Here is a 27,797-nt window from a genome sequence, read left to right as displayed (position 1 = left end):
AATTTAGACAACAGAAATAAATCATTTTTAATTTCTTGTTTAAAAAGCGTGCTGTTCGTAGCAGTCAATGAATTGCCAAATTCGCTGTTTGGTAATCTTCAACAGTTCATAAAACTCCAAGGATGTGATGTTAAAAATTCCAAAATAAGATATGAACACAGTGATTCTGTGAATGAACTTCATTCATGCATTGCTGAGGTGATTGAGGATAATCTTTTGGAAGAAGTGAAACAAGTGGGTGTTTGCTCATTAATTTGTGATGAAACGTGCGATTTGGCCAAAGAAAAACATCGCGGCATTAACATTAGATATGTAACGAATGGAAAAGTAAAATGCGAATTTTTGGAAAATATTTCTATCCAGGATGGTAAAGCTGATACATTAATGTTTTCTATTCAAGAAATGTTGGATAAAAAAGGAATCAACATTTCAAAAATGGTTGCGTTGGGCTGCGATGGTGCGCGAGTTATGTTGGGAAAAAATGCAGGCTTGATTGCTCGTTTGAAAGAGGTAAATCCCTGTATAATTGCAATACATTGTACAGCTCACAGACTGGCTCTTGTTATGCAGGATGCTGTCAAAAATTTACAGAGCATTCGTTCTTATAGCGATACAGTCAGAGCAATATTCACATATTTCAATGCTTCAGCTGTCCGATCAGCAAAGTTAGCAGCTGTTCAAAAATTAGTAAGTGAAACGGTAGTGAAATATGTAACATTTCACTCTATTCGCTGGTTGTCGCTACATAAAGCTGTAGAAGTTCTATATAAAACTTTGGACTCGCTCATGGTCTATTTGGACTCGCAAACGGAGAGAAATGACCCAACAGCACCTGGACTATTGAGATCCGTAAGACATATTAGGTTTGTGTACATAACACACATTTTGAACGATATACTACCAATACTTACTAATCTTTCGAAAGCATTTCAATCAGATTCAGCAGATTTATCTATTGTCATGCCCAAAATTCATGCTGCAGGAATACACTAGAAAATTTAAAACACAGTCCAGGCGTGAATGAAAAGCGATTCATTCACAATATTATCGTAAATGAAGAAAATGATAGGGAAGAAATGGAAGGTGCTAGCGAAGGTTATTACTCAACGATTAATAAAAAGATAATTTCAGCTTCCTCACTGGATCAGCTCACTGCCACTGAAATATCATTAATAAATTCAATGAAAGAAAGTATGGATAGAAGATTCCCAGAAGAATCTATGAATATTATTCAAAACTTTAGCGCCTTTGACCCTTTTTTATTAAAATCTGCTAACAATGAAGAGATGAAAGCAAAAGTGCTATCGTTAGGAAACCATTTTGTTACTTACGTAAATTGCGAAAAACTGATTGAAGAATATGAAGATGTTTCTGTTATGCTGAAGAATAGTTACAAAGATTTAAACCTAAGTGAAGTGGCAGAACTGTTTCCGCGAAAATACAAAAATACATACCCGAACACATCAACATTAATGGAAATTTATTTGGTGATACCCATAAGTTCAGCCTCTGTTGAGAGATCCTTTAGTACCCAAAATAGAATCAAAAATAAGTTTCGAAATAGACTTGCTCCAAAAACGCTCAGCAATTTAATACGCATATCTGATGCAGGTGTAGACTTGGAGAACTTTCCATATGATGTAGCTGCCACTAAATTTAATGAACGCAAAAATAGGCGGTGCTAAATCCTTACTTGTAAATGTGGAACTTTGTAATTTTTATGGAATAAAAAATTCTTTAAATAAATTTTCTCACTCAGTTTTTTCAAATCTCACTCAACTTTTAGCAAGTGGCGAGATTCACCCACCCATTTTCCCGTTCCTATTGGGAACCCTGGTTTACACCATTTAATTCAAAACTTGAAAATTATTGCAGTATGTGAAGCTATTAATATTTTTTTCAGTAAGAAAATGCAAACGCACAAAAGAGATCGCAGGAAAAATTCAGAATGAAACTAAAATTTTAAAGGAAAAGGGAGACCAGATTTTTTTTATTTCTTTTTAAATAACTTTTAAAAACTAAAAAAGTGACCAATTGGGAGCCCTGGTACTTCATTGCACTCAAAAGACGATCAGTAACATAAATAAATTTCTGTGTGGATGGGCATCCTAAGAAGGAGAGGCCTTGCTAGAGGATGGTGCAACGGGTTTTCGGAACACTTTCTGGCTCCCCTCCTGGACGAATGTGTGTCTTCTCTGGAGTGCAGACGAGGGCTTGCGGGAGATGGGAGAGGACAGCAGAGAAGTGGTGCCCCTCAGTGTCCGAGAACGAGTCACCCTGGCATTCCGGCTGTCGGAATCCGAAGCGTTGGACGACAGGTTGGCATTGCTGGAGGAGGATTCTCTTTGGAGTGCTGGTAAGACAAATCCTTTATAAATATCACATTGAAGGAAGAAGTAATGTGCAGGGGCGTAGGAACAGAGGGAGCTATGGCTCCCCTGGAATAATACAGATTTTACAGGACTTTTGTCTAACTTTTTGTCAGATGTCTTTTTATCCACAAGCTCAGCTCATTTCTTTTGCATTGAAAAAGGCCTTCCTCGTACCCCGGAAACACATTTCTGCAGTAATCTGCAATTTGTGCTTTTTGAAGTTGTTATTTCTTATTTTATTTTTCAGCACAAAGGTTTAACTTAATTCAGAAGAGCTCAGCTCCCCTAGGAGGAATTGTAGCTCCACATCTGCTTATTGTAAAATTTTCAGGCTCTTGGCTAAGGAAGGCTTCACGTTTCAAGGGGTTGACTAATACACAAATTTTTTCTATTTTCAATAGTTAATATCATTTAAATTCAGTTTTTTTTTGCACTTTAACACGTTATCTTTTGTAAAGCAACAACTCTCTAGTGTCATTTATGTTTTACTAGCCGCCTGCGGCGACCAGCTGGTTCGCCTTCTTACGCCATTCACCTTTCTATGCAAGCAGCCACCTACGGCGGCTGTTTGGCTAACTTGGCATTTACCATTTTAATTCAAGTTTGCCACCTTTGGCGGCTGTTTAAATAAATTTGGCAGCAGTATTAATCAATCCATCTCTATCTTTTTTGTGCCATTCTAATTTTTGCTCCAAGATTGACGCCTTCGGCAGCTCTATTTATTTTAACCTCCCAGCTCATTTCCTAATAAAAACAAAGATCACTCAAAAAACTGCTTTTTTATTTAAGTAGAGCAAAAAAAAAAAAAAAAGTTATCTCCAAAATTCCCCGTAGTGTGCCAAAAGTAACAAAGTAAAGTAAGTGACAAAGAAAAAAAAATCTCGCTGCTTTTAGTAACTTAAATGCGCACAACTATGAAATGTAACGTAATATAGATACAACAAAACGTCCAGCTTGGGGGGGGGAGAGAATGAAAAAAATAAATGCAATTTCTAAATAAAACAAAAAAAAAGGAAAGAGAAAAAGCAAGCGCTGCCGGAAAAACACGTGGTCATCACGTCATAAAATTAGAAGTAAGCTATATAGTAAAAAAAAAAAGTTTAATATTGTTTGCTATTATTAAGATTCCGTCGTAAATATCGAATCGAAATCCAAGTAGTGACGTAGGATCCATAGAAGATTGAAGAACGCTTTTTTCGACTGATGCCTGGAAGGACATGATGTGTTCAGCATAAAAAAAAAATTGTAAAAAAAAAAACTATTGCGTATTTTTAAGAACTTTTTTCTTCTGAAGAGGGCGAAATGTTTTTACTATTACCAACTTAAATTTTAGAAATGAGGCTTTGATACTTCTCGCAGAATGATATTAGAAAAATATAAAATCCAGAAAAAATGCAAAATAAAGGTTTTTTCAAAAATTTATAAAAAATACAAAAATTGCTCTATTTTCAAAATTTTTTTGTTCATCATATTTAAAATTAAATTTCCGACCCTATAGTACAAAAAATATTTTTCTGGCGCGATTGGTTCGAGGTCTTTGAGGTTAAAAGTACTAAAAAGTGCTAAAAATCACATAAAACATTAAATAACTTTTTTTCTAATTAAAATATCAAAAATCGAAGCCCGAGGTGCACAACTTCAGCAAAAACTACACCTGTATACCAAATTTCATCTTTCTAGGCCGTTTTCCCGGGATGCGCGCCACACACACACACACAAACATCTTATTTTATTATATGTACTAGCCGCCTGCGGCGACCAGCTGGTCCGCCTTTTTACGCCAGGGGTGCCGCCTTCGGCGGCTGCTTAAACAATTTAGCGACGACATTAATCAATGTTTTTCTCTATAAATCAGTATTATCATTCGTTTTTTTACGCCAATGTTGCCGCCCTCGGCGGCTGCTTAAATTTTGTGGCGGTGTCAATCAATCTATATCTATCTATATCATTAATAATTTGAATAAAATATTTTCTAGATCTATCTCCAGTTTCGTCGTTTGGAATATTTTTAAAGGAGGGGGAAGGGAGACACAAACGACGTACTCTTCATGCAAATTTTGTCGAAAAATAAACAAAAAGCACTTCCACTTTTATGTGAAAGCATTGCTTTTTCAAAGTCATGGTGTATGTGGGGGAGGGAGGGGGCATTGACATCCAATGTGCAAGCAGCCACCTACGGCGGCTGTTTGGCTAACTTATCATTTACCTTTTTACTTCAAGTTTGCCGCCTTCGGCGGTTGTTTAAATAAATTTGGCAGCAGTATTAATCAATCCATCTCTATCTTTTTTTTGTGACATTCACATTTTTACGCCAAGATTGCCGTCTTCGGCGGCTATCTACCTTTACAATCTCTCTCTACATTTTCTTATCCATCTTTATTTATTTTGACCTCCTCACCCATTTCCTAATAAAAACAAAGAACACTTAAAAAACCGCTTTTTTTATTTAAGTAGAGAAAAAAAAAAGCTCAAATTCCCCTTAGTGTGCAAAAAGTAGCTTTTGACAAAGATAAAAAAAATCTCGCTGTTTTTATTGAAGTAATGCGCACAACTATGAAATGCAACGTAATATAGATACAGCGAAAGGTCCAGCTTGGGGGGGGGGATGGAAAAAGAAATAAATGCAATCCCTAAATAAAACAAAAAAAAAAGGGGAAGAAAAAAAGCAAGCGCTGCCGAAAAAACACGTGGTCATCACGTCAGAAAATATAGAAGTAAGCTATATAGTAAAAAAAAAAGATTAACATTGCTTGCGATTAAGATTCCATCGTAAATATCGAATCGAAACCCAAGTAGTGACGTCACAGCCATAAAAGATTGAAGAACGCTTTTTTCGACTGATGCGTGAAAGGACATGATGTGTTCAGCATTAAAAAAATTGTAAAAAAAAAACTATTGCGTATTTTTAAGAACTTTTTTCTTCTGAAGAGGGCGAAATGTTTTTACTATTACCAACTTAAATTTCAGAAATGAGGCTTTGATACTTCTCGCAGGATGATATTAGAAAAAAATAAAACCCAGAAAAACATGTAAATTAAAGGTTTTTTCAAAAATTCATAAAAAATACAAACATTGCTCTATCTTCAAACTTTTTTTGTTCATCATATTTAAAACTAAATTTCCGACACTATAGTACCAAAAATATTTGTCTGGCGCGATTGGTTCGGGTTCTGTGAGGTTAAAAGTACTAAAAAGGGCTAAAAATCACATAAAACATTAAATAACTTTTTTTCTAATTAAAATATCAAAAATCGAAGCCCGAGGTGCACAACTTCAGCAAAAACTACACCTGTATACCAAATTTCATCTTTCTAGGCCTTACCGTTTTCCCGGGATGCGCGCCACACACACACACACACAAACATCTTATTTTATTATATGTATAGATTGTATCATTGTAAAGCTTTGATGCATTGGTTTTGTTTACTTTATTACGTATATTGATGTTAAATTACCAAAATTTTTGTCGAGCATATCAAAATTGTAACAGATAATGTAATTTTTTTATATATTTAAACCAACTTCCTCAGAGACTCACTTGCTCAGATTTATCTGAGCATTTACAACCGATAAACCCAGAATTGGTAGGTGCGGGTGGTCGCCGAGGGTATCAAGTGTCAGGTGTTTATTGTAAATTGTTTTCTTCAAACCCATAGGTGTTTCATAATGGGGAGGGGGGGAGAGAGAGAGAGAAGATAACTGCCCTCTCACTTTTTAAAGTAAAGAGGCCTTGCTTCTCCAATTTTTTAAGCTCAAAATATATAGTCAATCGAAAAAAGGATAAGTGTCAAGCAATTTACATGCTCAAAGAAGATAGAATTGACTTAAGTGAGTTAATATTTTTCTCAATGTTGTTATTTCATAAAAATTGAAATGGAACACAGAATAGAAAGAGGGGTAGTCTATTGTGGCCATTTTTCCCCACTGGTCGCTGATTACATTGGGAAGCTGTTGGAGAAGTATAACATCAAGGCCGCACAAAAGTCAAAATTCAAGTAGCAGTGATGCTACAGATCCTCTTATGTACTATTCCCTATTGCTGTGGTTCAAATTGCATAGATACCACAATGAAAAGCAATAAGAGACAATACTCTGAGATTCAGACACAGTGTGGCAGATACTTTCTAGTTTTCTTATGTAGGAAAAGAAGGTTATAAAATATAAACCTTTTGCTATTTCCAGCCTTCTGTAATTTTTTGCTGCAGAGTATAAAACTACTGATCTTCTTTTCATTGCACAAATGAGTCATTTCACATCAACTGATCTAATTTTTCAAATTGTTCCCCCTCGATCCTCTCCGCTTTGGATAAATTTTATAGAGGTGTAGAGATTGCTTTGATACACCCTGGGCAATATTTCAGCTTCCAAAATCCAAATCCTGAGAATCTAGGATCTTCCAAAAAAGTGATCCAAATAGCCAGTCAGCTCTTTGTGCCAAATTGCAAAGTACAATGTTTAGGCTAACTTTGCAAAAAATTTTGTCAAATTGGAAGCCTGAAATTTTAAGAGTTCAAAATATGTTTGGCTGTTAACACCTTCAAGTATTTTTGTGAGTTTGAGCTTCTTAAGATTTTGTGTAGTACGAATGTGAACTCGTGAAAAAGCACGGTTGGGAAATTTTTTCCTGGATTTTAAGCTGTCATAAAATCGGTACAAAAATAATTCAAGGGTTTGTACGAGGTGATTGTTGTCAAGTTGTCAGAACACTTGTTTTTAATGGTTTACTGCAGAGCTTAAATATCTATTTTTGACAGACATTGTCATACAAAGTGGCTATTAAAATCATTAAAGTGAAAAATTGCCCATTTTCAAAGCGCTGTAGTTCAAGTTTATCACCTTGCATCTTCTATTCGTTAATAATATTAGAAATAACAAATGTTTTGTATCAAAATGTTTTTTTTTTCTTTTGGAGGTGTTCTTTCAGATAAGGATTAAAAAAAAAAGAGCTCAAAATTCTGCCTGTCATAATGTCACTTAGATTTCTCAAAATTTTATCACACTGGAAGCCTGAAATTTTAAGAGCTTAGAGTACTTTTATTTGTCTATATGCTCTATTATTTTTACGAGTATGAGTTCATTAACTTTTGCGTAGCATGCCTGCAAAGTCTTGACAAAACATAGGAGAGGTTTTTTTCCTGAATTTCGGGTTGTTATGAATTCTGAACAAAAATAATTCAAAGCTCATACTTAGCAATTCATCAATATACATGCTTTAATGGGTTGAAATGCTGGGTGTAAATATTGATTTTCTAAAAGATAGTTATCTAAAGAGACTATCAAAATCATTCACATGAAAAGTAGCCTATTTTCAATGCACTGCAGCTCAAGTTTATCATCTTGCATCTTCTTTTCATTGGTATCATTAGAAAGCACATATTTTTTCGTATAAAATAAGGGGTTTTTTTCTCAGATAAGCATGAAAAAAAACACGTGAAATAATATTTGTCGTTTACGAGAAAATCTTGTTATACAACGAATTAGGAATGGCAACTGCCATAGAAACTGGTTAATAGTGATTTTGCAACTGTTATCCAGAAATAGATCTTTTTATTTTCTTTTTAAAGTTCGGTTGCAAATATAATATGATAGAAACAGAAAAATATCATGCTTTGGAAACTGACTAATACATCAGAAAGAACAAGATGTTTTTCTGTTCTCATATTTAATTTTCTAATCAACTTTTTAAAAGAAAAATTAAAAACTATTTCTGAATTATAACAGTTTCAAAATCACTATAAACTGGTTTTCATGGCAATCACCATTCTTTATTCATTGTCGAATAAGATTTTCTTGTGAGCGACAAATATTGTTTCAAGCTTTTTTTTTTTTTTTTCTGCTTATCTGAAAGAAGACTATCAGAAAGAAAACAAAAAAGAAACATGTTCTTTATAATGGTATCAACGACAAGAAGACACAAGGTGACAAACTTGGGCCACAGCGAATTGAAAATAGGCTACTTTTCATGTGAGCGATTTTGATAGCCACTGTGGATGACAATATCTTTTAGAAAATCAATATTAATGCTCTGCATCTTTAACCCATTAAAAACATGAATATCAACAACTGAATTGCAAAGTACAAATTATTTTTGTTCAAAATTGATAGCAACCCCAAAATCCAGGAAAAAAGTTCTCTTTTGTGTTTTGTCAAGAAAATACTAGAATCAATTGACAACCGAAAGTACTCTAAGCTCCTAAAATTTCAGGCTTCTAGTGTGATAAAACTTTAGGAAGCCTCGGCTAAAACTATGCAATTTGTTACGAAACACAGAATTTTGAGCCCATTTTTTTTTATCCTTATCTGAAAGAACACCATCGAAAAAAAACTTATTTTGATACGAAAAAATCTGTTCTTTCTAATGGTAATAATGAAAAAAAGATGCAAAGTGGGAAACTTGAGTTACAGATATTTGGAAATATGCAATTTTTCACTTGACTGATTTTGATAGTCACTTTAAATGACAACATCATTAAAAAACTGATGTTTAAGCTCTGGAACTGTAAACCATTAAAAAAACAAGTGGTCCGACAGTTGAACCATAATGTATGAACCCTTGAATTATTTTTGTCCCAATTTTATGACAGCCTAAAATTCAGGACAAAATTTTCCCACCAAACTTATTCATGAGTTTACATGTGTGCTACACAAAATCTAATGAGCTCTAACTCACAAAAATAACTGAATGTATTAACAGCCAAATGTACTTTCAGTTCTTAAAATTTAAGACTTCCAGTGTCATAAAATGTTCTGCAAATTTAGCATGGCAATTTGGTACAAAAAGCTGATCAGCCATTTTGGATCACTTTTTCAGGAAATCATAGATCCTCAGGATTTTGGATCTCGGAAGCTGGAATTTTGCATATGTAAGTTTCAAAAGGCATCTCTGCACCTCCATAAAATTTGATCTAAATCGGAGAGGATCGAGTAGGGTACACTAGGTCACTTGACATGGAATGACTCTACTAATAGGGACACTCAATAAACAACAAGACAGAGGCTATAAAGCAGGTTTTATTCGAAATTCTTCAAAAATACTGCCCGAAATTGTTTAAACACTTATCCCACTAGGCAGTTAGTCGCATAATTGAGTGCTCATTAAAGTCCTTTGGCTGCTGCTGGAACCAATTAGGCACACACTCCTTTATTTCATCGTCAGAATGAAATTGTTGTCCTTGAAGTGCCTTCTTCAGTTTCCCAAAGATGTGGGATCATAAGGGATAGATCTGGACTATAAGGACCCCACGAGTTCAAGACTTCCCACTTAAATTTCCGCAAAAGTTCCTTTTTTGCATTGGCTGTGTGTGGTCTAGCGTTATTACGCAACAGGATGACAGCACATGAAAGTTCACCGGAACCACACACAGCTAATGCAAAAAAGGAACTTTTGTGGAAATTTGAGCGAGAAGTCTTGAACTACCCCTTCTTGTCCAGATCTCTCCCCATATGATCCTACATCTTTGAGAAACTAAAGAAGGCATTTCGGGGACAACGATTTCATTTGGATGATAATGTTAAGCAGTGCATGCGTAATTGGTTCCAGCAGCAAGCAAAAGACTTTTATGAGCACGGAATTATGGGACTGATTTCCCAGAGGGATAAGTGCTGAAATAATTTCGGTCAGTATTTTTGAAGAATGTCCAATAAAATCTGTTATCAATATAGCCTCTGCCTCGTTATTTATTGACTGACCCTAATATGTTTCAGATGTTGCAGTGTTTTTCCTCTCAAAACGTAAGCAAAGCATATTTATTTCAAACAACAGAAGCCCTTCAAAACTAAAATGATAAAGAAAAGGGAAAATAATTATCTGAAGAAGACATTGATAGAAGAAAACTTAATTATGTTAATCACAAACATTTAAATTTAATGTTAATGATTGCGCACGTATAGTGATGTAAAATACCTGGGTATTTATTTTTAGGGGTAAATACCCAGGGTATATACCCGGGTAAATACCCAAAATGGGTATTTACCCGGGTATTTATTTAAAAAATTTATATTCAACTAAAATACTTTTCTGTCTGTATTCCACTATGTATATGTATAACCAACCATATACAAAACAATAAATTTTTGCCCAAAAATTGTATTTTGATCACATATTTTAAGAATTATTGTGTGAAACAACTTAGCAATCTAATATGATATTCACATTAAATGTGTTGGATATGCCTAATCAATGTCCCCATCTTTCTTTTTTGTTTTTCACTTTTTAAAGCAAAATTTAAAGTTTTACCAGTACAAATACAAAGTGAGTGACAAAGTAACGCCTCCTAAATACTAAATGCATATCGCATTCTCTCTTTTAACATAGAGCAAAATGATCCCAGAAAGCATAATTTCGGTCTTCTGGCTACTGCCAACTATCGAAGGTCGAAAGCATTAGAAATTAAAAGTGGAGAAAACAATTGGTTAACTTCTGAATTTAAATTTTAAAATTAACCAATTAACAATTTGATTTGAATTGTTTGGATCCATCGTCATACCAACACCATTCATGTATTGACGTCAGGTAGCGTTGTCTGTGTACCGGCTTAGGATCACTTTTAAAGCAAACGTGATAGGCATTTAGTATTTAGGAGGCTTTGGACAAACTGATCACAAATCAAAGCCAAAGCTAATTAGTAGCATGATATTATGAAAAATCGAAGATAAGTTGCGCTAGCGCCACCTATGTGACAAAATTAAACTTAAATCCCTTTGCTTTACCCCTTACAAAAATAAATCATCCTGCCATCCTATATAAGTTTTAGAATAGTTCATTCTAAATTCCAACAGTTTTTTTTTTATAAGATTTCATTACGCCTTTAATTAAAAAAAAATTATTATATAAAAATTTTTATATTTTTAATCTTTCATTTTACAGTTTATGTTTTAAAAAGAAAATCATCACCTTTTGATACCACCTATTTTTTTTTTTGGCAAAATGTGCAATTACTAGGGGATTTACCTTGAGAGGAAATACCCAAAAAAATATTTACCTTCCCACCCTACATCACTAATTGCGTGTATTAAAAATAGTTCAAATAAATTTTCATCATGAAGTATCGGGGAGCAAATGCAAATGAGCAAGGCAATGGAAAACATTGCCACGTTATCACTTAAACAGTAATAATATAAATAAATAAATAACATCATAGTCTTAATAACTTCTCAGTAAATTCTTCCAAGCATCCCTCATGCTTCCTTTTTTTTTCACTTTGGATATGACTAACCTAGATTGTGATTTTGAAATCCTGAAGTTCATCATTGAATTGCTCCAATTATGACATTGAAAAGAAAGATTCTTTTTTGGTTCACGATATGTTTCTTTCATAATTTCATCAAGTCTTCCAATAAAAAATATTATAAACTGTGTAATACATAATGTATGTATCAGTTTTACCAATTATTTCATATTTAGATTTAAAAAAAAATGTTAGACTCACTTTTTGCATTTTTTTTGTAAAATACCCAGTTTTTGGGTATTTACCCAGGCCTTGGGTAAATACCCAAAAAATATTTACCTACCCACTGGGTATTTACGCGATCCACATCACTATGCACGTATGACTTACCTTTATTCGTAGAGAAAGTAGTTGTTGATTTCTTTAAAGCGCTTGCACTAGCGGATAACTTCTCTTGAGACCTAGTTCTTGCAACAGGAGCATACTTGCTCACATAGCCAGGCACACACCTCCCTCTTAATGACATAGCGTGTTGTTTCAACCACTCTTTTACTCCTTGGACAGACAGCAAGGATGAGCTAGTAACTTGAGATTTCGGATTATGGCCGACAGCATCTAATACTGAAACTAGTAATGATTCACCAATCTGGAAAAAAAATACAAGTTAAATAGCAATGAAGGAAAACAAAAGTCGATTGAAAATCAAAAGTACAATCTTAACTTGATTGAGCTAAACCAAGATCCCCCCCCCCTCATGGTATTATCTTTCGTTATATACTCCAAAAGTAAACTACTGCAAGTAGCAAGCATTAAATTTGCAATAATTTAAACATTTTTTATGGTGACTTAATTTGCTTCTATATTTAATATTATTATAAAATAATTCAATTGTTGTTGATACGTTCATAGTTAATACAAGCCGTGGAAAGATTAGGTGCCATTTACTTGAGAGGTCGGACTTCCTCATCTATTTACAGATAAGACAGGGTTCCCAAATGGTCCGCTTTTCCCGCCAAAGTCCGTTTTTTAGGGTAAAGTCCGCTTTAGACCGCTTTTTAACATTTTGGTCCGTTTAGTCCGCTTTTATATTGTTTTTACTCAAAAATCAGATTTTAAAAATTTTCATTACATTAAAAGATATTGTGTGCTGACGTTTGTTACGCCGGAACACGCTGGAAAGGCGCCGTCTTTCTATTGAACCTGACTTTCTGGTATTATTTCGCTTCAGATTGACGTCATTACTCCTCCTTCAACCGCTGTAAAATAGAAATCTAGCAAATGGAGAGGTTTGGAAGAGGAGTTATGACGTCAAATCAAAGCATTTTGCTACCGAAATTTCTCACAAGTTTGTACGCCCTTGAAAAAACCTTGAAAAAAATCAAACATGTTTCATCAGTGCAATTTTCTGAACTTGTGTTCGATATGTAGCAACGCGAAAAATTACTTCCTGCGTTTGTGAGTTCAATCTTTTTGCATCTTGTTAATATTTTGATGTTTTTAACAGTCAGAAGTTATTTTAACATTCATTAACGTAGATTAGCTTATTTTATGTTTAATTCCGATAGATATCAAACTACTTTTTTTTCCGGAACCATGGTAACATCAAACTTTCTTGGACTTCGCCGAAAATTGCTTGCTGGGTTTTGAGATTTCAATCTCTTTGCATCTTGTAAATATTTTGATATTTTTGGGAATCGGAAGTTATTTTGACATTATACCTCCTTATATTTGCTTACTTTTTGGTTAATTTTAATAGACAATTAACTATTTTATTTTTGGAACCATAGTAACAATGAACTTTCTCGCACTTCGCGGAAAGTGCTTGTCGTGTTTGAGATTTCAATCTTTTTGCATCTTGTAAATAATTTGATATTTTTGTCAATCGGAAGTTATTTTGACACACTCCATAATAGATTGGTCTTTTTTTTTTTTTTGTTTAATTTTAATAGATAATAAACTACTTTTTTTTTCAAAACCATGGCAACATTGAACTTACTCGCACTTCGCGGAAAATCGCTTGTCGTGTTTGGGATTTCAATCTTTTTGCATCTTGTTAATATTTTGATATTTTTGGCAGTCGGAAGTTATTTTGACATACACCACCTTAGATTTGCTTATTTTTTGATTAATTTTAATAGATAATAAACTTTCTTATTTTTGGAACCATAGCAGCATTGCACGAACTCGAACTTCACGAAGAATTGCTTCTTGTGTTTGAGATTTCAATCTTTTTGCATCTTGCACATATTTTGATATTTTTGGCAATAGGAAGTTATTTTGACACTCCACCATAGATTAACTTATTTTTTGTTTAATTTTAAAAGATAATAAACTACTTTTTTTTTCGAAACCATAGCAACGTTGAACTTACTCGCACTTCGCGGAAAATTTCTTGTCGTGTTTGAGATTTCAATCTTTTTGCATCTTGTTAATGTTTTTATATTTTTGGCAGTTGGAAGTTATTTTGACATACGCTACCATAGATAAGCTTATTTTTTGTTTAATTTTAATAGATAATAAACTTTCTTATTTTTGGAACCATAGCAGCATTGGACTTTCCCGAACTTCGCGAAGAATTGCTTTTTGTGTTTAAGATTTCAATCTTTTTGCATCTTGTACATGTTATTTTCACATATGCTATCCTAGACTAGCATATTTTATGTTCAATTTCAGTCATGTTTAGTTTTAGAGAATATTTGTTTTGGAAATTATGCCAACAGTGAACATACTTCGCGAAAATTTGATTCTCGTGTTCAATATTTCAATCCTTTTGTATCTTGTAATTATTTTAATATTTTTGAAAATTGGAATCTGTTTTGACATGTGCTACCTCAAATTATATTAATTTATTTAAAAAACTAAAACTTTGTATCCTTATTTTTTTTTAAATACTCATAATGAGTATTTTCAATTTGAAAATATAGCTCTATGAATCTGAAATTACACAATTATTTATTGCATTAAGTTATCCAGTAAAAGCAGACTCAAGTTTACATTCAGTGTGTTTATTGCTTGAGCAGCATTTGTATATTTTTGGGTGTGGTGACTTTAATAAAAAATTTTCTTTCTCACTAATTTTTATATATACATGAAGACATTACAATATTTTTTGGTGCCCGAATGACTAATACATACATATGAAGAAATGATTTGGATACTTAGCATACTAATAAATGATTTGCAATCCTCTAATATTTTTGAACTTAGTTAGTCAGTAGCGTAGCCAGAAATTACCTCCTGCTTTGGTGTTTGGTCATAAACTCTCATATGTATATATATAAACTTACCATATTTAGGCTGGAAATATGTGTAAAAACCAAGGGAGGGGACCTCCTGGCCTCTAAACTATATCTTCTTGTCTTGCGGTATCTTATATCAAAATGAATTCTCTTTAAACTGATTATGTGAAAAATTTTGTAAACTACTATGTGCTATGATGTTTACTGTAATAACTGTATCTAAAAAGTCTTTATTAGGTATGCACTAATTCATCGGTCACTTAGGTGATTATTTTTAATTAGCCAGTTTTTACCTGTTAATTAGTAGAAAATTTATTTTTACAATTAAAGTTACTCTGTAAGATGGTCAGTTACATGCTTGCTTGTCACCCCCCCCCCCCCCAATCCAAATGTTTGTGTAAATAATATAATTCAATGCACAGAAAATTCAGTTGTGCAGAAGGTGATAAGGATTTATCATTAAAAATCATTATTGTGGTTAATTAACGAATTATCTTCACGTATTTAGTGCCAGGCAGCTAATTTGCCTTTTGGTGCTTCCCTGGGTTTAACTATGAATGGTCCTCCCTAGGTCCTCTTTTTAATCCTAACTGGTCCTCTTTGGTCCCCTTTTTGATTCAAAGTGGTCCTCTTTTACTCTTTTTTATGGCTAAAATGTGTTGGGAGCCCTGATAAGACAACACCGGAAAGATTTACAGCACAAAGAGAGGAAATAACACCCAAGGCACTGGTGGGAATCCAACCCACGACCTCCAGCATATGAAGCAAGGTGCAGACTACATAGAGGCCCTGTGGCTCTTAACTTTTGTTTCGGGGAGAGTTTTACCAAACACATATTTCATGAAATCTAAAGTATCAATAAAATTTTATTTCTTTTGTGCATCTGATTTTTGTTTCAATGGGTTATTTAAATGAGGGGCTGCTGCTTTATGGGCATCAACATGAGCAAATGTAAAATCTGACATATTCATTAATTGAAGGAAAAAATCCTGATGTTTACACAACATAACTTCACCGCTAACTAATATTTGATGCATTTTTAACAACTCAAAATAATAGATGTGTGCAGTCATAAGATATGTTATAGTTGCAGACTATTATAAAGTTCGGCACTTTCAAATTTAAAGAAACAAGTAGTGACTTTATGATCAAAATTTTTGTTTCTCTTAACTAAAATTGAAATAAACATGACAATGGATTATGTCCTTTGGAGTAAAACATACCTAGTTTTAGTATTGCAGAATATAGAATGTATGTAGGCTGTTCAATAAGTAATAAGACTAATTTCACTGCCGCGAAACCACTCTGGAATGTTAATTTCTGTGGCATGAAAAATGTTTGTTGTCTGTATTAACAAAAGCTACTGATATCTAGCGGGTACATACTCATGTTTCTGAGTATCTTGTGCTTGAATTGAAGCCTGTTGGTGGGCGCCTACAAGATGCATCGAGTTTACAAAATGGAAGCGTCATAGGAACAAAGTTATGCGATTCAAGTTTGTTTTCGTCTGCAAAAATCAGCATCACAGACCTTTGATAATGATACGTGAAGTTTTCAACAATGTAACAATGTTTAGAGTCAGTACTTCTTACTGGCATGAAACTTTTAAGGAAGGAAGGCAAAATATGTGAGATATTGAACGTGAGGGACAATCTTCAATGTCCATCACAAAGACAATGATTAACACTGCTGCTATTATTAGCAAGTGCAATCTCAGATTTATTTTACATCAGTGAGTTCTGGCTGTTTCCTCAACTTAAGAAACAAGTACGAGGAAAACATTTTGAAAGCAACAAAGCATATCTAAACTCTGCATAGACGGCTTTGAACATTGGAATAAATGTATTTAGTCCCGCAGAAGTTATTCTTAAAAAAACCATGCAAATTATGAAGATTAAAGTTGTTCTGTATTTTTTTTTATAAATTTAGTCTTATTACTTATTGAACAGCCCTCACATAATGCTTTTGAGAAATTCTGCAACTATTTTTTATAAGTTCCAAGTTGGCCAAATGAAAATTCACATCATGTGGCTCATCACATTCTTGCCCCCAAGTCCTTCAATTATTCGATAATTATTTTGTTTATCACGCAAAATTGAAATGTAAATAAAAAATCAAATAGTATTAATAATTTTATCAGCAAAAAAGTGCAACAAAAAGCATTGTTTGAAAAATTGGGGGAGGGGGTTTTAACCCTAAAAACCATTTCTTAAGTATGGCCCTGACTCTGTGGGTAGGTATCCTTAACAAGGAAATTTTGGATTGTTAAGGATAACTGAAATCTAAATGCATAAGCTTATCCACAAAGTGTTACTTATTCTTCTGAGTTTTATGAATTTTAAATATATTGATACAGTACAACCTCAATGTCTCAAATCTCTCGGGACTTAAAAAAAATTCAAGGTGTCGAGTTTTTGAGTTATCAAGGTTTTAAAAAAATTACACTTAGTAGCTCTCACAATTACACACACATACGCTACATGCATTTATACATGGGACCACTTCGAATTACGAACAATAAAGTAGTCTTCAATATTTTACTAGATTTGAAATTTTATAATTGTCGAAAGTACTCAGGATAAGATTTTGAATTGAGCAACAATTTCAACTTGGTTTTTTCACCTAAAAATTTAAATATTCTAATTTTATCTTCAACCAGTAACCCCACATTCAAAAAGTTCTCAGCAGTCATTTTGCAGGAGTTAAAACAGCAAAATGATGGAAATGAGGAACGCATTCTCCGTTTTCGCTTGAAAACTGATGGACGAAAAATCCACCCCCTTTCCTCAAAGTAGACAATATGTTCGAGAGAAATGCAAAGATTCTAAGCTCTGGGGAAAACACAACAACCCCCTCATACCAACACTCACCTATTATCTTGCCCCAATCCTTTATTCACAAAATTTCAAAGAAAAGCGATGAAAAATGTTAAGCAATAGTCTCTGGAACTAGTTTTACTACAAAAATTGCCAAAGAAAAACAACAAAAACTTGCTTCTGTGCAAAAATTTCGACATACCAAGGGTTTTGAAAAATAAATTTTGAGATAACTATGGAAAATACATAAGGGTTTTAATGGAAAATGCTGAGGAGGTTTTTTTTCCGAGAGATCAAGGGTTTTGAGATAAGGAGATTTGAGATATCCAGGTTTCACTGTAGTAAATACTCCCCCCACCCCAGTTATTTAAAAAAAACTTTTTTGGTTAAAAGGGCCAAACTTTGACTTCATTAAGAATTGACAAGTTTCACTTTTTTTTTAAGTTAATTATGAAATATTGAAAGGAAATCTTGCAATTACTGCAATTAAAAATAAAATTCATTTTTCCATTTAAAAAAACAATTGCATTTGAAAACCGAATTGAAATCTGCAATCACATCATAAAGCAGCAATTATGCTCAATCTATTTGCATAAATCAGACATTTTTACTCATGCATTTGCACTTAATTCTCGAAAATTTTAGACCTCGGCTTTTAACTGAGATATATTTGAATACAAGTATAAGGAACCATTGTGCATCATTATCTGAAATTTCTAGTTTCTAAAAAATATCTTGTATTTAAAAAATAATGATTTGTACCTGTTGAGGGCATGGCTGTGTGTACGGTCAATAGGGTTTTTATCAAAGTCATTACATTTAAATCAAATGTACTCTTCTATTATATGAAAAATGATTCTTATTTCTTTCATATGACAGGGGTTTTCAAACTGAGTGCCATAGGAAGAGGCGGGGTTCCGCGAAGTGTCCATGGTATCAATGTATATTTAAGGTGGGTGTGCAAAATAAGGTCTTATAAACCAATAAGGTTATCCCCTCATTGATGTAGCATAGTAAAAATTTGCTAGATCATGACTTCATCGTCATCAGAAACATTAATTGTTGATAAAGCAGTTACATCAACAAGCAGTTTCTAGTTACCAGGCAACAGAAACCAGGTAATACAAGTTATACCAGAAGCGTGACATGAGAACTACCTGACTTTACTTAATGGCAAGTTTCATTCGTACATGGATTAAATTACTAGTACATGAAATACACCCCCGGGGCAGTACAGGGTGGCGACAGGAATTGTGAAAAAAAGTTCCCTGACTTTTCCATGATTTCCCTGATTAGGTTCACCAAATTTCCCTGATTTACGTTACCAATGATAATGTTTTCTTTCTTTGCTCTACTTGAAATCCATTGTATGTTTGTATAAAATGCAGTATTTTAAACGTTTTAAGTTGTGTAAAGTTGTTGAACTAAAGATATTTTAAAAAGATGCTACTTTTTTAATAAAATGGTTTTAAAAAACATATCAAGCAATTTTTTTGGGAAAATAACCCCTACAAAACAGTATATTAAATTTTTCTACACGGAAAGATTATAGAAAATTTAAAAAAAAAATATTTTACTTCCAGAAACCACTTAGCATAAGAATTTTAAGAAACTATTAAAATTACTCTTAAAAACATGTGTATTTATGATAGAACTAAAAAGTAATTGAAATTATTTTGAACTAAGTTTTCAAACAGTATAATAATTGTTGCAAGAATAACAAGTAATAGTGAAAGAATTGAAGTAATGTAGTTGTTCTTATATAACTAATTGACATATTTATGCAAAACAGATGAAACCATTTGACATCCATTCATAGGGAGCTTTTCTCTCATCAATAACATAGGTTTTAATGAATGAATACAGCATTTTAACAATAAAAAAATAAAGATATTTACTTAAGTACACAAGTTAACTCTATTTCAAATGATTTCAGTATGTAACGAAAAAAAATCTTAGATTGCTTTTGTAACAAACAACTTTGAAATGCAAGAAAAAAAATCAATTAGTTAATTTCAAAATATATGAAAGAAAAATACAATTTGGTTATAAAATTAAAGAATCCCTTAAGTCTGAAGAAAAGAAAACCTTTATAATCTGCGGTGACAACAAATAGTATAACAGCAAAAAACAAAGTTTTTTTTTAATCGAAAGTTCAATTCTAGTAATTGAATTAAAAATGCGAAGAAGTAATAACTTTTAAGGTTTTAAGGTCTTAATTCAAAAATCAAAGATTTCTTCTTGAAATCGTGATTACAGTGCACTAATTTATTCGAGACAATGGAATAAAGGCAAAGGAATGAAGGTTTCCTCTTTGCCTGTATGGTTGTTTATATTATGTAGCATTGAAAGCGTATAAGGAAATTTCAAGCTAGGTAAAATAAACAACCTAACAGACACAGAAGCAATCTTAGGAAGTTCATCCTGTGGTTAATAAGTAAGATTCAATACGTTTAGTAAAAAAGATGCACAAATATGCGGCAGTGTATAATCGCACGTCATTTATTTTACTTTTTTTTAAAACAAATAATTGGCAGAAAATGTGTAGGGAATTAGAGTACTTAATTTTGTAAAGCAAAAAAAAAAAATTTTTTCCTCATAAAATCAATTTTCCCTGATTTTTTGTTATTTTTCAAAATTCCCTGATATTTCCCTGATTTTTCCCTGATTAATAAAGTTCCCTGACTTTTCCCTGATCTCCCTGATTTCCCTGATCTGTCGCCACCCTGCAGTAGTTACTAGTATGTAGTACACTGTAGGTTACTAGTATAAAAAAAGTAACGCTGCGTTAAGTAATCCTTGTCTAGAGTTTTTCTTATAAGGAACCCATGTTCCTAATAAGGCTAAACTGTCTTTCTTTGTTAAAACTGCTGAAAAACATAATTAAAACTTAAATTTTCACTTGTTTATTTTTTTTCTTAATTTTTATGAGTCATCTGGTGAGTATGCAAAAGCTGGAGCCAGTTCAATCATAAATGAGCAAGATACTACATTATGAACCTTAGGGTGGCCTTATTTAATGCACTTACCTCACATAAATGAGATGGACTGGGGTGCCGTGAAAAAGTTCTTATTCTACAAAGGGTGATGCGAGTCGAAAACGTTTGAGAGCCCCTGGCATATGAGATGAAGTTCAGATAAAAATAACACCATTCAGTATTCGCACATACTAAATAAGTTCTATGTAATATATTACTTCTGCACTTTTTTTGAGATGTGCTGTGATAACATTTTAAGAAAACTTTAATATGTAACTTAAGGAGAAAAAAACACTAACCTGCTGATAAATTTCCGGTGTAAAAAATACTTGAGAAGGCACATCATTTGTTAACCTCTTGGGTTTCTTTTGATTTGTTGTGAAGCGACATGTGTTATAGTTACATTCTAAAGTATAGCTAAAAAAGTAATAATAATAATTACATAAAAATATACTCACTTGTTTTAAAAACTTTTAATAGTTAAGTAGAACTTTTTTATGATACTAAAATGAACATCAAAAGGAAGTTTTTACGAAATCAAAATTTGACATTTATGTAGATACAGTGAAGCACCGTTTATATGCTTCTCTTTTACACGTTTTTATCATTTGTACCTTTTAAAAATTTATCACTGAAGAGTCCAATACATATTAACATATACCTATTATACGTTTTCTCTTTTATACGCTTTTTTATGCAGTCCCTTCAAAAACGTATAAATGGTGCTTCACTGTATTCATATTTTAAAATAAGAAATGTTTTACAAACTGTTAACAACATATAAAATAACATTTTCAATACAAACTGTTCAAAGGCTGGTACTTTCCTAATGAAACTATTTTTCAAATTGTCAATAATATTAAAGTATTGTTTTTTGAATGAAAAATAAAAGCTCCCTGGAAATAAAACTTGCTTTCTTATGCTGAAATAGACAAGTATATTAAAGGTTTGACTGATAGTTTTCTTTTTTTTTCATTGAATCAATTAAGGTGAAACACCAGTCATGGCCAATGCTTAAGTAGTGGCCACTTCAAGGTTTATTTTTGAAAAAATAGTATTTCATGTCTCTTAAAGGATTCAAAAGTGCAAACCAGCAAAGGTATTACCTCGTTCATGTTTGAAACCATTGGAAAACCTGGAATCCTGTTTTTTCAAATATAAACCTGGCAATGGCCACTACAGGGGTGTTTACCTTAGTTGTAATTAGTTTGAAAAAAATTTTTGATGAAAACCAAATTGAGAAATATAATAAGTATTCATGATTAACACAAAGAAATTAGAAAATGTTTCTCAAAGTTTTAATTGTAGTTAGTTCTGTAAAGAAATCTGTTATACTTCCAATCCTTACAAGGAAACCATGCACCATGCAAGATCTAATAAGTGTTAATGGAAATCAGCAAAAAATAGTATTCATTCATGTTTTCATTAGTCCATATGCTATTTGCTTTTATCTGCCAGTTCCAAAGATATTTCAAAGTTTAACAAAAATTGAAAGGACAAAAAGTATTAGTGAGAAGGGAGATTAAAGTCTTGTCAAAACACATGAAAAAGAATTTACACTTGTGCCATGTTTGTAATTCATCTATAGCATTTTTCCTTACCAGCTTCCTTCCTTTTTCCATGATAGCATATATAAATAAACACTTCTGTTTATTTATATATACTAGTGTATATAAATAACCTGTACTTGGATAATGCAAAATGCCAAAATTCTCCTAATTTGTTTACATTAACCGTTATTTGTAACAACTGTAAGTGACCCAAGGGAAAAAATTTAAATGCTTTGCTCACTTATACAGGTGGCTCCCTGTTTGACGACGGCTTTTCACGGTCACAGATGCTCCACTATAGTGTTAAAAGCATTCTATTTAAGGACGCTTTCTACTTAAGGACGATTTTTTGTGGTCCCTTGAAGTCGTTAAAGAGAGAGCCTACAGTATTTGAAAAAAATCACTACTATTTGGGTCATTCTCAGAAAAATCAGGAATTTGTGTTCCTGCTTTTTACTATGAAGAATAAAAGTTTAGAAACTAATTCAAGTGAATAAAACACTTTAATACAACTGATGGAATATATTGAAGTTACGAAATGAGAAAAAAAATATTTTATTTATTGTTTAAATTTTGGCCACAAAATGTGATTTATCACATCCGTGGACTGTAGCCACTTATCTTTTTCTGTTTCCATATTTTTTTATATTTCATGCACCAAACAAGAAATTAGCTATTTAAGCTATATTTTCGATCAAGTACACATTTAGTACACACTTCTCAAAAAATTAAAGTTAAATTTAATTTTCATACTTATTTAATTGCAAGTTTAATGCATGTAACCAGAGAAATCTGTGGACAGAAAAGAAAGTGCCAATAAATTCTTCCAGATTGCAGCATTAAACTGTATTGGTTGAAGGATCAACTCTCAAGAAGTCATTTTGTTTGGTGGGACAGAAACAGAAGCTTACTTTGAGATTTCTGTGACTTTATTTAAAGTTTTTTGTCCTTGATTTATGAAAAGTAAAGATCAACTAATTACATCTGTAGCTCATACAGATTTTAAATAACTAGATAAGATAATACAATAATTCAATGAACTGATAATATTAAATATAAAATATTTGTTTTCCAACTTTCAAGTCAAAACTTCAAAAGCACATGTTCTTAAATGTAGAAAATGGTTGTTTTTATCACATCTGTAGACATCGCATCTGTGGACAAAGTTTGTCCATGGATATGGCACTAACAAAGTAATTTAAAAAACTGAAAAATATTTGCTTGCTTGATCTGAACCACCATAATGGCATTATTACTTTAGGATGGATCTAACTTAATCTTAAGTATTTAACTTATTAGGAAAAATTTTATTTTTTTAAAAATCAGCTGCAAAATTCCTGCTTTTTCTGAGAATGACCCATTTATTACCTCTAATACACACATCGTAATCTAATTATTAAGACATTTGAAGAAATTAAACATGCTTCTTAAAATTGAATTGTTTGGGGGGGGATGAAAAAAATCCATAATGAAAGGACAAATTGTAATCTACAAAATAGTTTTATGAGAAAATTGAAATGCCCACAGTCAAGAGCACGGGCTTTATTTTCTATGTAAAAGATTTTATATTTTCTTCTTGATACATAATAGGATTTCAACCTCACAAAATTATGAATAATTTCTAAAAGAGAAAAAAATTACTGTATTCAACTACAAACATTTTCAGTGAAGAAGGCAGAAATTTTTCTTCGTCTCAGCCGAGACTTTCATTTTAATTCATTCACAAACAAAATGATGGTTTTATCAGGAATTTTGTATTAAATGTGGTTGTATTAAGAGAGTTAAACTGCATTTATATTATTCATTATCCTGAACTAAAATTACTCTATCAGAACCACATGGCTTTTATAGATTTTTTTTTTTTTTCACTTCTAAATTAGCGCACTTAAAAATTTTAGATACAAGACCATACGTTCCAGGTCAAATGATTGATGCACAAAAACATGTTTCAGTCTGCACTTTTCATTGCCGCTGGTTAAGATTTTCCCCACAATTATTCAAAGGTATAGTTTAATTGTTTGCAGTCAAGAGTGAACAAAGAACATGACCTAGATCAAAAACTTACCTATGAATGATGCCAGTGAGAACATATAAAGACACTCTGCCACTTCCTTCTTTACTTTGTATGTTTGAGTTGGACCCAGAATACATGTTCTCAGCTGAGAAATTACAAGCAGAAAAATCAAAATAGGGACAATTAATTGACATCAACTTGGGTAGAAACATGCAGTCAACCTGCGAAGAAAAAGAAAGCACTAATAAAATAGGTAACAATACTGCAGTACTAGATTTGCAGACCTTCCATGGTGTGCGAAATTCGATTACCTTCAGTGATAAATTAGGCAAGAAAAATCTCTTTTAAAAACCAAACTTTTTCTTCTTCTTTTTTTTGTACCTTTTTTTAAGATTAAAATTTTTTTCTGTGCATAACCTACATTAGATTTTCCCTCCTTTCTAAATGAAACCTAATGTTCATAGAAAAGTTTTTTTTTTTAATTTCAATTTTTATTTATTTCACAGTAGCTGACAGGGTGGTGTACTGCCATGGGAAGGTAAAGCACGGTATCTGCAGAAATAAGTTTTAGAGATATTTGAAGAAACAGGTTTTGGATTCCATCCATACCAACAATAAAGAATGAACCAATTGCAGTTATTGTGCGTTACCTTTCCATGGCAGAATAGTTGTTAGGTGTTGGCTTCTTATGCCCAAAGGTACAGTTTCAAAGCAGGCTAGAGTAGTTGGATTTTTAATATGTAGAAAATAGACAGCACCCATATCATATGACTATGCAGCATGCAAAAAAGCCCTAGAGTATTTGTTCGGCTTACAACTCTCTTCACAAAACTAAGTTCCTGTGGCAGTTTTGCATTGTAAGAGCACAGGTGCCTCCACCTAGTGGAGAAACTTGGGGCCAAAATTCTCAAGTGATGACATCTGTCGATAGTGGTGCCATATGAAAGAATGTTTGCCATTCTCTGGGGAGTGCACTAGGTCTGCTTAGGGTTAGCAGCTACTAGGTTTATACCACAGTTCCTTGATAATTTTATGTAATAATTCAAAGTTTAGCACCCAAAGCAAGCTAGCAAGCATATAAATTATGGCATAAAACACTTCATTCACTTTGATTCTAATCTAACTAATAATTCTGATTTGATTTAAAACAGAAAAATATATGTACACAAAAAGCTAATCACCATTTTATCGATGTCCGGAAAATAATTCCCATAGATGAAACAGCCTCGCTTAGATGCATGTCCATGCAAGTCGAAATAATAAGCAATTCCGCTCTCTTCTGGTTTCAAGCATGGGACATCTTTCAATAACTTGGACGCATCTCCTTCTCCTAACATCATCTCGTAGTCGAAAGAAGACGATTCATCGGCATCGCTTGCTTCGACACAGTTGCAAGAAGAATCATTCTCCAGGGTAATCTAGGATGGATACACTTGCTGTTTCAAGTAAATATCCAGTCAAGCAGACAAGCATGGAGCAAACATTAATTTGATGTGCAGCAACAAAAACTTAGTAGGCAAGAAAAAAAAGTAAGGGTTATGTAACGTCATATGCAACACTTCCAAAACCTCAATTTCACTAAGATGTTTTTAAAGTATCAAATATAAATTTCAGGAAAGATGCATTTCCTTAATTTTGATTTTTCTTTCTTATGACATAAATAGAATTTTACAATGTCGTTTTTTTTTTTTAATAGCACATAAAAAATAATAGGAACATGTTAAATTTTCCAATAGTTAAGATTTTTAATTTTTTTAAATATTTTTTCCTGAAAAATGTTAGACTTTGAATAATTTTGAAAAACATCATAAATGTATACATTAGTATCATTATTAATAAATTGCACTTTAACCCCCAGCTTAACCGCTGAAACACAAAATGGAGCTGCATTTGTACAAGAAGTATTTTGACCTCAGTCAGAGGAGTCAAAATGCCAACATGTATTTGTTCTTGGTCTTCACAACAACAAATTTTCTTAATTTTAAATCAGGCAGAAAACTACTTCATTCAAGGCCTACAACAAAGTTTTATACCATGATTTCTTAAGGAAATGTCTAGTATGAATCCTGAACCATTTTACACTCAAAAAAACTAAAGTAGTTTTTCAACTTTCTTCACTCTCAGAAATTTCCTTTTATTTTCTTTCTTACTGTCAGAGTGAGACGGACGATGGGGATGTCCTCTGATATACCTCATTTGTTGTATAATATACGTTGAACAAATACAAAAACTTTATACAACAAATTTGTATTACAGTGCTAATCAAGGCAGTAATAAGGAAGAAGCCAAAATGTGTGCAATAATATATGATTATTGCACACATATCCTCCTTACAGCAGCAGTGAACAATTTAAGAACAGCTGTTCGGCTCACCTGCTGCTAATTTTATCATTAGCAAAACAATATTCAAATATCCATTTTCATTAAATACATATAAAACAAAAAAATCCTTCTTGATTAATGACTAACAATACAAACATATGAATCATAAAATATGAATTTTTTACCTGTGTGCAAAAATTATTTCTAGATATTGACATTTTCTTCTTCTTCACTGCACTCAAATTTGAAATAACTACAAAAGTACAGAACTTTCAACCAAAATATCGTGTTCATGATTCGAACTATTTCCATGAGCTGTTTTAAATAACTACAAAAGTACAGAACTTTCAACCAAAATATCGCGTTCATGATTCAAACTATTTCCATGAGCTGTTTTGTTAATATAATTTTCATTTCTGATAATTTTCTCAATATTTGATTGTTTTGTTTAAAATATTTTGAAAATGTGTTCCTGAGCAAATTGAATTCCCCCCCCCCCCATCTCTCTCACTGAAAAAATAAGTGGCCATTCACTGATTACGTAAGGGTCGCGAGGGGGGGGGGGTGAAAAAACTTCTACATACCCTTAATTAGGGGGGGAGGGAGGGTCAAACCCATTCTTACATAATGTTTTCCAAGTCGATATTTTATATAAGAAATCGCCCGGTCAAGTGGTTTTACAGGGACCATATTTCATTTGTGTCTGGAAGGTAAAAAACGTATTAATTAGGATGAGCTATTTTTTACCTGTTTTACAAAGAATGAATAGTGTAAAATATAATAAAAGAGTCGCACTATGTATGGCATGTTTTATTTTAATTAGTATTGCATCACAACAACAAAAAAAAATGTTGAGAAAACATGCAGTCTAGATTCCAACTTTTTAGTAAATATTTCTGAACATAAAAAGGTTTTTAAAAATAATTTAATAATAGCGAATTTAATAACAATTCCAATGATGCAACATTCGTTATCTTTACTAATATTATAAAGAGATAGGGCGGATTTTTGTGTGTTTCTATGTTCGAGGTAATCTCCGGAACCACTGCACTTATTTGAAAAATTCTTTCACTATATGAAAGGTGCTTTCTTACTGGGTAACATAGGCTATAATTCGAAAAAATCCGATAAATAGTTCTTTTTTTATTCAAATTTAGGCCCAAATTTCACGTAAATTGTCTATTATTGGCTATTAAAGGGGTGAAAAATTACTTGCACATATTAATATTATATATCGTTAAAAAGGGTAGAATGTTCTGTGTTCTAAACAATTTATTTCAACGCTCTAACTTAATTACAGTGGGAGTAATTTGCGTTTTTAGCTCGAACTTTTTTAGGC

General features: G+C 32.5%; 1 protein-coding gene across 1 annotated transcript in view; it reads right to left on the bottom strand.

The window, feature by feature from the left end:
• Nucleotides 1–1,886: 1,886 nt before the first annotated feature.
• LOC129217437 (cytosolic carboxypeptidase-like protein 5) overlaps nucleotides 1,887–27,797 on the bottom strand; it is an 84,978-nt gene continuing 59,067 nt past the window's right edge. The window contains exons 6-10 of the mRNA XM_054851734.1: nucleotides 25,318–25,554; nucleotides 24,188–24,357; nucleotides 20,872–20,989; nucleotides 11,930–12,185; nucleotides 1,887–2,353 (exon numbers count right to left, since the gene is read on the bottom strand). Coding sequence (XP_054707709.1) covers nucleotides 2,109–2,353; nucleotides 11,930–12,185; nucleotides 20,872–20,989; nucleotides 24,188–24,357; nucleotides 25,318–25,554 — 1,026 coding nt within the window. The 3' untranslated portion in view covers nucleotides 1,887–2,108. The remainder of the gene's footprint in view (nucleotides 2,354–11,929; nucleotides 12,186–20,871; nucleotides 20,990–24,187; nucleotides 24,358–25,317; nucleotides 25,555–27,797) is intronic.

The sequence above is a fragment of the Uloborus diversus genome, chromosome 2, assembly GCF_026930045.1.
Source record: "Uloborus diversus isolate 005 chromosome 2, Udiv.v.3.1, whole genome shotgun sequence".
NCBI classification, from domain to species: domain Eukaryota; kingdom Metazoa; phylum Arthropoda; class Arachnida; order Araneae; family Uloboridae; genus Uloborus; species Uloborus diversus.
This window is presented reverse-complemented; position numbering and strand designations above follow the sequence as displayed.